The sequence below is a fragment of the Esox lucius genome, chromosome 24 (assembly GCF_011004845.1).
Source record: "Esox lucius isolate fEsoLuc1 chromosome 24, fEsoLuc1.pri, whole genome shotgun sequence".
NCBI lineage: Eukaryota > Metazoa > Chordata > Actinopteri > Esociformes > Esocidae > Esox > Esox lucius.
Window position 1 is genome coordinate 5,299,766 of NC_047592.1, and position 14,449 is coordinate 5,314,214.

Consider the following 14,449-nt stretch of genomic DNA (forward strand, 5'->3'; position numbering starts at 1 on the left):
GTTCTGTGCATTCTGCTGCTGGCACAGTTGACTTTCTATTTCTGTCAAGTGTTTGATTAAAGCAAGTCTTGTTATTTTGCAACAGAGAAAAGATTTCTCTGCCTGGGGGCTAAGATTAATTTGAGAAATCTTAACCAAAAAAAAAACTAAAATCTGCAGGTATACTAGTGTTAATATAGTGTCTGAGGGAGAACAACTAACTAAATCAGTTGGGGTCCCCAGGAGGTCAGTGCCTCTAGCTACGAGCCCTGAGAACCGCGTTGATGAGGCTAGAAACAAATTTAGATAGTTGGCCTTTATTAAACAAACAAACTGTTGACTGAAATTGCTGACTAACAATTCTCAGTAGCGTCTTTTTGACCCGGGGCCCAGATGTGCTGGTCCTGTAAGCGTGATGGTCTGTGTCCAAGTCTAATTCCTCAAGACTCATTTCTTCCCGATAGCTCTTCATAGCCATGGGTACCCCCTGGGCGCACCAAAGACAAATTAAGTAGGTTTTCTTGTGCCTCACTGTGTGTTAAACAAAAGATCTGCCGGAGTCATACCATGTCTCTGACCCCAGGGTGTCCGCTTCGACCCGGAGATCCCTCAGACGCTGCGCCTGGAGTTTGCCAAAGCCAACACCAAGATGGCCAAGAACAAGCTGGTGGGCACCCCGAACCCCCCTGCCTCCTTGCAGAGCCCCGGCCCCCAGTTCATCAGCCGAGACCCATGTGAGTGGGCCAGTCTGTGTATCTCTGTGTCTGTCCGTCTCTGTCGGTCTTTCTGCCTGTTGATCTCTGTCTTTATGTGTACTTCTGTGTTCATACTGCCTGTGTCTGGGTTCTTAAGCACGACACATTGAGTGCCTGGACACTGCCCTTAGCTGTGGTATATTGGCTGATGTGATGTCATATCCCTGGTATATGGTGTCTCATATGCCACGGCTATCAGCCAATAACAATTCATTTCAAAGAAACCAGTATGTTAGTTCCTAATGAACCTCTTTCGTTCTGAGACAATAAGCCCAGCAGAGACTTTCTTCTACTTCTTATTCAGCCAAGGAACTAAGGAGAGCAGACACGGCAGCTAATACAGAAAATGTGGGATTTCCCTTTGATGGTCAATCATCCACTGTTTGGGTCCACTAGTCGAGCAGTAAAACTACATTAAACACTTTCTCTGTACATGATGTGTTGATTCATGGAGGCTTGGGATAGACTTCATTAGGGTTTGAGCCCGACGCTTACATACTAAACTGACGAAATGCCCATCTTGTCCTTGGTCTTTTCCCTCTTTCAACGAAACACAGTCCCCTTTTTCAATTTCATGTTCGATGTTTCGTAAAAACATTCTCCGTGCACATCATTTGCCTCCGTAATACACACGCGGAGCCAGCCCCTTGACTGCTAAGATAGAGGGAGATTTGCCGGTGTCAACCTCCGAACTTCTTTTTGCGTTCAGTGAAATTTCTGCGGAGCGTTTAGTACCTTGCGCTCGGCTGCCAGTGACCGCTGAACAGAGGCAACCTGTCGACCGCGTAGTTCTGGTTGCATTCAGACTTAATGAACATTGCTCTTATCTTAGATTGGTCAGAGAGAGAGAGGGTTTTTGTGAGTAATGCAAGGAAACAATTACTGAAGTCAATGACTTGATGGCAATTTTCTGATAAGGGGGTCATTTAAATGTGTCCGTTTATGGCAGATATAGCACTGATGTGAGATGTTTTTTTGGGGAGGGCGGCACCTAGAACGGGGAAAAACAAGGTTATAACATAAACGGCCATTGTTATTACATGGAATAGACATTATTGTTACATGAAAAAGCCATTGTTATTACATGGAATAGACATTATTGTTCCATGAAAAAGCCATTGTTATTACATGGAATAGACATTATTATTACAAGAAAAAGCAATTTTTATTACGTGGAATAGACATTATTATTACGTTGTAGAATATATATTTTGTTGTTAAAATGGTTGGAGCTTCAATTCTACTTTTTGATGTTTAGACAGGGAACATGCCTCAATGGTTTCTGTCAAGTAATCGATTATGACAACTGCTTTTAATCTGAATGATTTATTGTAGTGTAAATATACTCTTTTAAATGAGTATATTCTTAATCACATAGTATTGTCCTTAATCTCATCTTCTTTGTCCTCATCATCATCCCCATCCTCTCCATCCTATTATTTCTGATCTGTCACTTTCTAAGGCCTCTGGGAGCATCCTAATACTCTAAAACGGCTTCCTCTCCTCCACCCGCACTCAGAAAATAAAGGACAGGTGAAGCCGATCATGGCCTGCTTACCTTTCACCTATCACCTCTCACCTTTCACCTATCCCGGCCTTCCACATCAGAAGAGAGGAGACGCCCCCCCCCCCCCCCCTGCCCCCCATCCCGGCACCTCCCCTCTCCTCCAGTCCTCCTCACGGCGCTCCTCCTGCTCTTTGTCTCCACAGATGAACTCACGGTGCCCACCCTATATCCCAGCAGCCCCGACGTGTGGGCGTCATACCCGCTGTACCCGGCGGACCTGTCGCAAGCCCTCCCTCCTGCTTTCACCTACCCCTCCTCTCTCCACGCTCAGGTAACCTTTGACCTTTCACCCACCCCGCCTTCTCTCCACGCTCAGGTGACCCTTCCGCACCCTCCGCCACCTAGCCACTCACCGCCACACCTTTCCCTGAAAACTCCCACCGGCACCTGTCGGTCTTCTAACCCGTCCGCGGCGTCACGTGGGAGGACGATGATCCGTTTGTTTTTTTTATAGCACACACACGCACGCACACCCACACACGCAAACACACACACACATGCATTCGCACACACACACGCACATACATCCCTGGAAGAAATGAAGAGACCACTGCACCTTTATCTTTCCTTTCCAAGAAAGTTGAAAAGGAAAGTTTTGAGTGAGGAACAGAAGGGTTAAAATTAAGAGACCACTGAAAAATTGAACGCTTCTGTTCCTCACTCAGAACTTTTCCTTTTCAACTTTTTTGGAAAGGAAAGAAAAAGGTGCAGCGGTCTCTTCATTGTTTCCGGAGCTGAATACACACACACATGCAGCTGGTGAAGAGTTGAACCACACATTAAGTGAAAGAGTTGATAAGACATTTATGAACTGATTGTGAATCCGGATTTGTATTAATTGATTCACGATGTGAAAGTAGGTTGAGACTGGTGGACTTAATTCAACTGAATTGATTCTTACGGCCACCGAGTCAGATTTATTCAGATGAATCTCAGAGCGTCGACCGGATTATCCTGTGTGATGAGTATTAGAGAACTGACCAAGAAAATGTGTTTATTGTTTTGAAATTAAAGATGCAATCATACATTTTTGTGGCACGGTCGAGCCAAAATGTATACCAGAAATGCTGTACTGTCATGAAATGTCATGGCAAACTGAGGTCTGATAGTGACTGTAAATACAGATTATTAACACAGAAACAAACATAGTATTCAACCAGACCATAATGGGAGATTAAAAAAAAATTGATATTTGATATTCGGAAAAGTCCTGGACTAACTCTTTAACCTCAGAGGGTTTACCAAATGTTTACTGCTCTCAGTATGACCTGTGTTAAACCAATCGTGTTGCTGATTCAGATTTGGTTGAGATTCGCTGTGTTTAGTGAATCACGTTGTTGATGTGTCTTTGGTTCAGATTCGCTGGCTCCCTCCTGCAGATGGATCTCCCCAGGGATGGAAATCCAGGCAGTTCTGCTGAAGTATGTGTGAGTTACATGAACAACACACACACACAGACACGCATACACATGCACATCTTCAGGCCAGGATAGTCTGATCTCATGACATATTGCGTTTGTATGAGGCCTTGAAAATGCTTAAGTAAATGTTATGACACTTAAAATGCACACTTACTTACTCTCCTAAACATTAGCTAGGAATGACGCGCCCAGTGAGCAGACCACGGCTTTGGAACCAGGGCTTACAAATACAAATGTCGAATGATATCTGGTCAGGTGACCAAAATGCAACTGGATACCGGCCCAAAAAACATAATAATAGAGCCGTTGAACAAGCTGATTATGGTGTCACGAAAATACACCATTAGGTTCTGTCTGCACACTTTCCCCTGTTGGGCATTAAATCATATTTTGTGACCTTAATCCTGATGTGATCCTCATTCTGGTTGTACCCACATTTTTAGTTAGGTGTAGACAATAACAATATGCATTAATGTGATTGTGATCAGATCACGTGAGCGTAAACAAAAAATCAGGACAAGATCAGGGTGCGGTATCCATGCTAGAACCAGGTTTAAACAGGACTTGACATTCAAAGCAGTTAATCAAAATGAAAGTTGAACCTCTGGTTGTAGCAATGACTTCTGGGTAGAGGGAAAACGGTGACATTGAGCGTTGCGGCTCTATCTTCATTTTGGGAATCCACACTCTTCCCCCGTTACCAAGAGCATTCTGTACCTCAGTTTAGCCCGGCTCGACACACAACGAATTATCTCAACTGGAATTCCTTTGTTGTCCTATTGCTCCTTATTGTGCCTCAAACCAGGGGAGAGGCAATCACCGACCAGCTCAGACTGTAGGGACAGAGACACTATAGGGCCAGAGAGACAGAGACACTGTAGGGACAGAGACACGGTTGGGACAGAGAAACTGCAGTGACAGAGAGACTAGGGACAGAGACGGAAGGGACAGAGAGACTGTACGGACAGAGACACTGCAGGGACAGAGAGACTAGGGACAGAGACACTGCAGAGACAGAGAGACTAGGGACAGAGACACTGCAGAGACAGAGAGACTAGGGACAGAGACACTACAGAGACAGAGAGACTGGGGACAGAGACACTACAGAGACAGAGAGACTAGGGACAGAGACACTGCAGAGACAGAGAGACTAGGGACAGAGACACTGCAGAGACAGAGAGACTAGGGACAGAGACACTACAGAGACAGAGAGACTGGGGACAGAGACACTGCAGAGACAGAGAGACTAGGGACAGAGACACTGCAGGGACAGAGAGACTAGGGACAGAGACACTACAGAGACAGAGAGACTAGGGACAGAGACACTTCAGAGACAGAGAGACTAGGGACAGAGACACTGCAGGGACAGAGAGACTAGGGACAGAGACACTACAGAGACAGAGAGACTAGGGACAGAGACACTGCAGAGACAGAGAGACTAGGGACAGAGACACTGCAGAGACAGAGAGACTGAAGGGACAGAGAGACTAAAGGGACAGAGAGACTGCAGAGACAGACAGAGGGTTTAAAGGCTGTGGAAGAAATGAGTGAAGTCCAATCAGGACAGCTGCTTCACTGCATGGAACAGTCAACAGTAAGCCGATCCGATTGTGCTGCATTTTTTCGTCTGGCGGTAGACAAACAAAACACTGTTGTACAAAGAAGCCACAACACCACAAAGCCAGGCACATCTCCTGACAGTGTGTGTGTGTGTGTGTGTGTTTGTTCCTGAAGGTGTGTGTGTCCGTGCACGTTCGCGCGTCTCCGTGTGTTTGTTCGGCGCCAGGCATACTGTCACCAGACCCCACCCCTCCCCCCACACCCACAGCTCGGACAGGAAGGAACACGTTCCCCGGAACCCCATGGGAGGGCTGGGGAGATGGGGAGGTGCGGGTAGAGGAGGTGGTGTCCCCATAACCCTGCATCACAGACAGTCTCCAGGCTATGTTCAGACCATGTCTAGAACCAGAACAGGCCACAGTAAATAAGCGCCCCTTCTGGGGGTTTGGGCTCCTCCAGGGGACTGAGATGGGGGGGGGTGGGGGGGTCAATAGGGACCTAATTACCCTTCTGTCAAACCGAACCCAAGTCATTCATAGAGGCAGGCTGCCCTGATGATCATTAACCCCTGATCAAAGAACAACATCCCTGCGTCCTACTGCAGACAGCCAATCAGTGTTTCTAGATGATTCGGCTTGTTTATCGAATCTGCACACATGCACAGTACACACACACACACAGACACACCCACACACACACACACACACACACACACACATACACACACACCCACATAAAGACACACACACACATAAAGACACACGCACACATAAAGACACAGGCTGCTGTAGACGCATTCCCAAATCACACGACCGGCAAATTAAACACGTGAAGGAATTGCGAGGCGTGAGTTGGAAAGACCCAGGGAGCTTTGCACCCGGTTTGAACCGTAATGCCGTCCATTTCCTGTGCCGTTTGTGACGCTGGGAAATGGATAATGAAGTTACGCTCGAAGGCTTTGTTTACTGGTGCCCTTTGCAGGGGTGCTCCCTCCTCGTGCCCGACCTCCGTTGACCCCACGCCTTTGCCCTTTCTCCTGCGTGCCTGTGCAGAGTGCTCATAAACGTTGTTGATGTGTATTTAAGACAGCAAGTACGTACGTAAGAGCACCCGCCTGTTTCAATCAGCTCTCTTCAGTCGAATGCTGTGTATAGAAAGGTTATGCACGCACCATTTCCGCTTGAACATACCTCTATATTTCAGTAACACGTTTGTGGTAAAACAGGAATACAATGGCCTGAAAGAGAAAACACGACCGTATTGTCTGTTAACTACATCTAAACATGACCATCTGGTTGTTTACCACATCTTAACATGACCATGTTGTTGTTTACTATATCTTAATACAAACATGTTATTGTTTACTGTATCTTTTAATATGACCGTGTTGTTGTAAACTACATCTTAACATGACCATGTTGTTGTTTACTACAGTTTAACGTGACCGTGTTGTTGTTTACTGCATCTTTAGTTTCTTTAGTTTCTACCTATTTAACTACTGGTTTTCATTAGCAAGGTTGCCAAAATAAGAAAAACATAAGCAACACGAAAACTGCAAAGAATAATATTGAGGTTATGAAATTGTCAGCAACTCCTAGCCTTTCTGAACAGGGTCCTGTAAAAGCCATGACCTGACCCTGGAGTTGACCTTAAGGGTCCAGCAGTCATTCCCCGCTGCCTGTTCCGTTGTAGCTGTTCGACCATTTAAAACGGCTGCAGCCCCTCATTTTGGGTATGTGGTTGGCAACCAGAGAGCCGACTGAGGGAGACTGCATGTCGTCGGGGTGGTGACACGGATGAAATGTGAGACCGGCCCGAGAGCCTCACAGATTGGCCCTACACAGCAGTGGCGTTCGGGAACGGCCGCTGATTAGGTTTATTAATCACCTGGCGTCTTGACTGCCAGCCAGGCGGCCATTTTGAAAAGTTTGCGTGCTAACCGTGTTGGTAACCAGCTTATGTTGTCATAGCTTTGTGGTTTGAAATGTGTGCTCTGCTCCGTTCTCCTCCACCGCCTTTTCATGTCCTTCTAGTGACCAAAAAATGACCAAAAACCCGAGAAACCCGGCACTTCCTGTTGAACTTACAACTGACCCCACCCAGATGAGACGCTATAATTAGGATGTAGGTCTTCAGCCCTTCTGTCTCACATACTCCCACTCACACTCTCACCTCCCCCCCCACACATCCCCCTCTCTTACACCCCCCTCCCTCACACTCTCACACACCCCCATCACACTCTCAAACACCCCCCCCCCCCCACCCCACACTCTCACACATTCAGCTCCACCCACACCTTCTCTCACATTCAGTCTCACTCTTACTCAGACATGCAGTGCAGAATCTCATTTCCACACAGTGAGCCTGACGGCAACAGTAGAAAGTTCACAATATAAATTTCAGTCTGACAGTCTGTCCATGTTTGGGCAGACCCCATTTTGTGGACTGCTTGCTTGTTTCACCAGTAGCCTTTTTGGTTGAATTACGTTCTTGTAGTCTCGTCCAGGTATAGTGTGGAATTATGCATTTTCTTTCACAGCGTGTGTCTGTTTCGTGCTGTTATCCCTGGACGATAGTAAACCCTCTTAAGACCTCACATACTATACGCACTGTGTTTCTTGTTGCACAGATTGTGTCAGAAACACAGGAAACTAACTCCTCTTTTGTAAAATGATGGACCTAAGCCGTCTTAACTAAAATACTTTACGACAATATAAACATGCCTGATGTGAAAAACAAATAGTTTATTTACTTATTTCTTTCCCCCAAATAACTTCACCAAACTCAGAAGTTGGTTTTGGACTTTTTTATTGAACTGAAGGATGTGTTTAAAGTTCTCTTCCTACGATAGAAATTAACTTTAATTATTCTATTCATGTTTACACGCTCAAACACATAGTGTACACCAGAGTTTGCCCTGTCCAAGATTCCCACACACACAACCAGGTGGGTCCACCACCTCTCCAGTCTGCTGCATGTGCTAGGAATGTAATAAACACGACTCCAGCCTAAAGGCTTTTCGGACGATTAAGGGCCTTTGTCTCTGTCTTTTTATGTCACTGTTATAACGCACTGTTATAACACACTCTACAATACTGTTAGGCTGTCGGTTTTGATTTGGCCATGAGAAGAGCTCTGCCCCATGACATCAAATGTACTTTGATTATAATGAACCTAATAATTCCATATATCTGTTGCCACAAAAGTCTGTTTTCCTATTGTGGGAATGTTGTGATTCAAACATGGAACTGTACTGTACCCCCCCCCCCCCCAAAAAAAAACGGTAGCCTATGTACGTGAATCATTAATGGCATTTTCCGATAACAAAATTAACCGTGGGAAACTGCCGGTGGGAAATCCATTTGAAATCAAGGCCTCCAGTGTGTTTGTTTGGCCGTCCTGCATTACAACACACCTGCGTCAAGTCAAACGCTGTAACATATTAAACCCAAATGTCTGAACCTCTCAGCGGTCCACAATAAACCCACGAGTCTCTGGCCTCGGCTCGAACAAATAGAAATCTGAAGAATGCACGGCTTAGTGAAGCATGTGTCCCGATTTCCCCTCCGTCTCAGGCTGCACACACAGAAACGCGGTACCTGGCCAGCCATGCCTGAGTTGCCAGCGTGCACGCGGGCGCGCGCTTGTGCGCACGGTTGTCAGCAAGTCAGTTGAAGAAATCAGTCCTGGATCACCCCGAAGGTCACGTTGCTTTTAGTAATAACCTTTGTCATAATCCTCCGTCGTAATGTGCTGTCAGTTAGCGGAGTTGGCTGAGTATTGTCACCGTGGGTGTTGTATGTTCATTATTACCGATGTCTCCCTCGTTCTGGTTCAAATCTGCCGAGTGGATCCGAATCATTACATCAAGGCCTTTGTAGTCTTATAAACCTTCAGCAGACTAACGTTTATCCATTTTTTTAAACGGTTTGTTTTCTCTCCAGGTTCCTGATGTGTGATGGTGGTCTCGGTTGGCCCTGACGGCGTCGCCGGCGGTTCTCACGTCCAAACTGAGGACTCGTGACCTCGTTCGCCGCCGAGTGGACCGTCGGTAAGTTCACGGCCGAACAGTCAGGGCACTTGGGGCAGTCTGGGGGGTGTAAGTCACACCTGGAGCTGGTCGCCGAGCTCCGGTCCAATGTGAGTGGGGAGATTTGTGGAGGAACCTGTGAAAGCTGAGTGGAGGTTTTCACAAAGGATTTCTCAATGCCGGTGACTTGTGCTGAAATGTGTGTGGTGGCCTGAGGCTGTCCGGTCACTCTGGGTATTTTAGTTTGGGCCGGCTGAAGACGAGGGTGGTTTCGGTTTCACACCCAGAACAAGACGTGTGGCGACAACGTGTGTGTGTGTTCGTGTGTGTGTGTTTGTGTGTGTGTGTTGGGGGGGGGGGGGGCTTGGGTGCTGTCGCCATGGTAACATATTTCTTCCTCTGTCTCTCTCTCTCCCCTCACTTTCTTTTTCCCTCTGCCACTCATGTTCTCTGTCTCTCCCCATCTCCCTGACTTTCCCACCTCTCTCTCTCTGTGTCTTTGTCTCTTTCACTCACCGCTCATTGTCTCTCTGTGTCCGTCCCTGTCCGTCCCTGTCCGTCTTTCACTTCCATTCTAGCCTCTCCTTCTTTGTCTCTCTCTTTCCTGTCTTTCTCTCTCTGGCCCTCTCCCTCTGTTTCCCCTGTCACATTCTGTCTCTCACTTTCATTCACGCCTCTCTCTCTGTCCCTCTCCCCCGATCTCTCTCTCTCACCTCTCTGTCTCGGCCACCCCCGTCCCTCTCCCCTGGTCTCTCTCGCTTTCTCACCTTTTTCTCTCGGCCCCCCCCCCCTCCTTCTCTCTGGTTCTTCTAGACAGCGACAACTCTTGGGCCTGAGGTCTTCCTATCTGCCATCACACATCAACCCCCCCCCCCACCACCCGCTCCTTTTTTTAAACTGTTACATTCTCAATAATGATTGGTGAAACTTTGGTTCAAGTACAGTACATAAGACCTAATGATGCTTTAATGACAATTACTTAGCCTAATTCAAAGGCAACGTTCCAATATCCATGCTAGCAAAGATTGCTGGGCGATTGTGCTTATTGGAACAAGACCCTTGAAAACCCTTTGTTGAAATTCACAAACCTTTTATTATTTGGCATGAGACCACCCGTGTTGAAAAACAAAGTATATTGCTTTACACTGAAAAGTGGAATTTTTGGACATATGAGTTGGGATTAAACGTTTCGGATTGTAAACGCGCGTGAATGAAAGTCTTATTTACATACAGTACAATCAAAATGTTACCAGATTATATTATTACTGACTATAATTATTACTATTCTGTAAAACTTTCTTTATTAATAATATTACTATGTGTAAAAGCATGACTTGCCAAAAGAAGAAAACAAAAAGAAAAAAAAAGAAAAATCAATGACAATGCTGTATATTTTAAGATATTTTAATGATAAACCAAAGTGTATTTTTGTAATCAAGCCAATGTTTCAAATGTTTGATTGTTCTTTGTGTACAAAGTGTGTGAAGAATAACGTTAGAGACCATCGATCTTCCTTACTTTTCCTATGGGTCCTACCAGGCTGATGGATCTGCCATAAAAACAAGATAAACTATTTCTAACAGTGTACGTTTTTGCTGTGACGGTAAGGATTTGAATTTGTTTGTGGGGCTTTACGTCAGTCCCTAGGCTTTTTATAGGATAAAGCACCAAACCAATGCCAAACACGATCAATCTCTTGGGAATTTAACTTCTACATTATGGTGTGCACATTATTATTTTAGACAACTGGGTTATGGAATTGTGCGACCTATACCTAGATCAATTGGACGTCAGACAAGAACGCAAGTGCTTAGCCAATCAGTATCTTATGACATCTGCGATGCTTGGATGCCAGTTGGCAGTCTAGAATACCTGTGTAATATTTTCAAATCAGCACTATGTAAAATCATCCGTTTTTCTTACTAATTCTGAAAGCTCCTAAAAGAAAAATCTGACACCAATTTGTGAGGGGAAAAAACTGATTTGGGCTGCCTGTTTAAACGCAGCATATGGGTGGTTTCCCTTGTCCTGATTCATTCTACTCCTGGACTAAGAAAGCACTTCTACTGGGACTTCGGATTGAAAATAGTTTTTAGTCCCCGGGTTTAATGTTGCGTGGGAAATCAGCCCTACACTTTAATGTAAACCAGAAGAACAGTGCAGCACACAAAACAACACGGGCCAAACTGGTGCTTTCGTATGCGTAAAGGTTTGGCTCGTGGAATTATTCCATGCCAACACCTGTGTCAAATCCTCTGATATAGTCTGAAGTTGTGCTGTTATTTCCTGCCTTCGCCTGCTTGCCAGAGCGTCCTAAGATCCCGAAAGAAGTAGCTTTCAAGTGTTTTCTGTGTAATCTACTGCTTGAAAAGACTGGTTCAGCAACATTGTGTTAATGTTTTTAGAGTTTGTTAATGTTTTTACTAGAGGTAATCAGTTGACTTAAGTTAACTGTTTGTAATTTTACTGTCCATGATTAATCGCATTGTCTGAAAGCATCAAAAAGAAACTGAAAACATTGGTGAGACATCATCTCTACAGGTCGCCTATACAGGTAAAACCTACATATCCATGTTAGAGCATTAAAATACGAGTGTAATGTGTTTTGTATGAAAAGTCTTTAAACGACTGGTTGCTCTTAACCAGCAAATCCTGCGAGTTGACTCTTCGACGGCCCACATTTTTACCAAAGTGGGTAACAGAAATCAAGAGTAATCTTTCTGGTTGTAATGTGGCTTACCGAGTTTGCTGTTTTAAGATTTCAGTTCGGTTTGCTGCCGGTTGTCTTGTACTATAAACACACGCACACAGGTACTGAGTCTCGTGTTTCCATGTTACGTTCAACCGATGAGTTGTTGATAACACGTGGAACATGGGACGGAACTAAAAACATTTTGACGTTGCTCTGGAGAATGTGTAAGACACCCACACATAAAGGGCCTGCTGTACATAAGCATTGTAAATGCATTCATCTAGGTATATTCCTTTTAAATGCCGATGCAATTAACCTTCCAGATCAAAAGTGTCACTGTGAGTTCACAAACTTGGGTCGTTCATAACCCAGAATGTGTGATCGTTTGAAACCTTTTTTTGTCATGTTAAAAATAAGATTTCTTTTTGTGTTTTTCCATTTCCAGTAGAAATCTCAAAACTAGTGCATAAGTACCCCAAAATTCACAATACTCCACCGCTCTCATCACTTTAGCAATTTTATCCCCTTTAAATTGTACTTATCTCACTATGTAGTGGTTACTCTTCCTATACCCAGACATGTTGGCCAAAACTAAATCCCGTTATTGTGATGTACATTTATGGTGATGTCATAGACTGATGAAAGGGAGGTTGTTGTTTTTTACTGTTTTGATAGCAACCCCCCCCCCCAAAAAAATAAAAAATAAATAAATAATGTGTTTTAAATGTAATGTTAACTTGTTATTTTACCTGACAGCAAAATCAATGTGACGTGATGATGACATCATTAAGAATTACATGTCTTTATCTGATTGTAACCTGGGTATGTGACTACAAAGAGGAAAACTGGTCAGAACCAGAATATGTTTATGAATAGATCCATGCCACATTACTCTCACTGAGATGTCATTTGTCAAGTAGAGTTAAACATATGGAAGGACATTTTGTTTCCCAACATAACCTTTAAAGACAAAAAGTAATATTCATTTGTTGGATGGAAAAATGTATGTGTTGTTCTAAATCTACTGTATGATTGAATGTATGTGCTATGTGCATGTTCATAGCATGTATATATTGTTTTCTTTTTCAATGCATACTGTTGAAATTCATGTTTTGCTACTGTGACGAGAATCCATACTTCAGTGAATTTCAGGGGCTCTTTGAGATCTTTTGTTAAAACCAAAAATAGATGAGAAAAGGCTTTTATGATCATGTAAATGAAGACAGGGCATAAGCCATTAAAGATTGATGTTGCCATTCTTGCTGTCTTGCTTTTTGTGTTGACCTTGAGTGATTTGTCTACATCTAGGCAGAACTAACCAGGTAGTATATCACCTAGAATTAACCAGGTATTACATCATCCAGAAACAGCCAGGTATTATATCACCTAGAATTAACCAGGTATTACATCATCCAGAAACAGCCAGGTATTATATCACCTAGAATTAACCAGATATTACATCATCCAGAATTAACCACGTCTTACATTACCCAGAAACAACCAGGTATTACATCATCCAGAAATAACCAGGCATTACATTACACAGAAACAACCAGGTATTACATCATCCAGAAACAGCCAGGTATTACATCACCCAAAAATAACCAGGTATTGCATCATCCAGAAATAACCAGGTATTGCATCATCCAGAAACAGCCAGGTATTACATCATCCAGAAATAACCAGGCATTACATTACACAGAAACAACCAGGTATTACATCACCCAGAAACAACCAAGTATTACACCACCCAGAAATAACCAGGTATTACATCACCCAGAAATAACCAGGTATTGCATCATCCAGAAATAACCAGGTATTACATCATCCAGAAACAGCCAGGTATTACATCATCCAGAAATAACCAGGCATTTCATTACACAGAAACAACCAGGTAGTATATCACCTAGAATTAACCAGGTATTACATCATCCAGAAACAGCCAGGTATTATATCACCTAGAATTAACTAGGTATTACATCATCCAGAAACAGCCAGGTATTATATCACCTAGAATTAACCAGATATTACATCATCCAGAATTAACCACGTCTTACATTACCCAGAAACAACCACGTATTACATCATCCAGAAATAACCAGGCATTACATTACACAGAAACAGCCAGGTATTACATCACCCAGAAATAACCAGGTATTGCATCATCCAGAAATAACCAGGTATTACATCATCCAGAAACAGCCAGGTATTACATCATCCAGAAATAACCAGGCATTACATTACCCAGAATAAACCAGGTATTACATCAACCGCAAGTAACTAGATATTACATTAGTTGCCAGGTATTACTAAATCTGCTAAAGGGGCAATCTGTAGTTATTAGAAATATGTTTATAAAAGTAAATTAATGAAATGAATTTACCCATTGATTCTTGAAGAATGTAATTTGTAAATGCATGACTAAAATTTTTACTGTCAGTCCAC

The 14,449-nt window shown here is 43.9% G+C and overlaps 1 protein-coding gene across 6 annotated transcripts in view; it reads left to right on the top strand.

Moving 5' to 3' along the window:
• LOC105020790 (RNA-binding protein with multiple splicing) overlaps positions 1-13,263 on the top strand; it is a 35,933-nt gene extending 22,670 nt beyond the window's left edge. The window contains exons 5-8 of one of the 6 annotated variants that reach the window (XR_002196056.3): positions 563-713; positions 3,659-3,728; positions 9,227-9,333; positions 10,126-13,263. Coding sequence is in view for 2 of the 6 variants with exons in the window: in XM_020043265.3 (XP_019898824.1) it covers positions 563-713; positions 2,445-2,572; positions 3,659-3,721 (342 nt within the window). In the remaining 4 variants the exon portion in view is untranslated. Of the gene's footprint in view, positions 1-562; positions 714-2,444; positions 2,573-3,658; positions 3,729-9,226; positions 9,334-9,890; positions 9,931-10,125 lie in introns of those variants that run through there. The other 5 variants (XR_002196058.3, XR_002196059.3, XR_002196057.2 and 2 more) reach the window with 5 other exon arrangements.
• Positions 13,264-14,449: the final 1,186 nt, after the last annotated feature.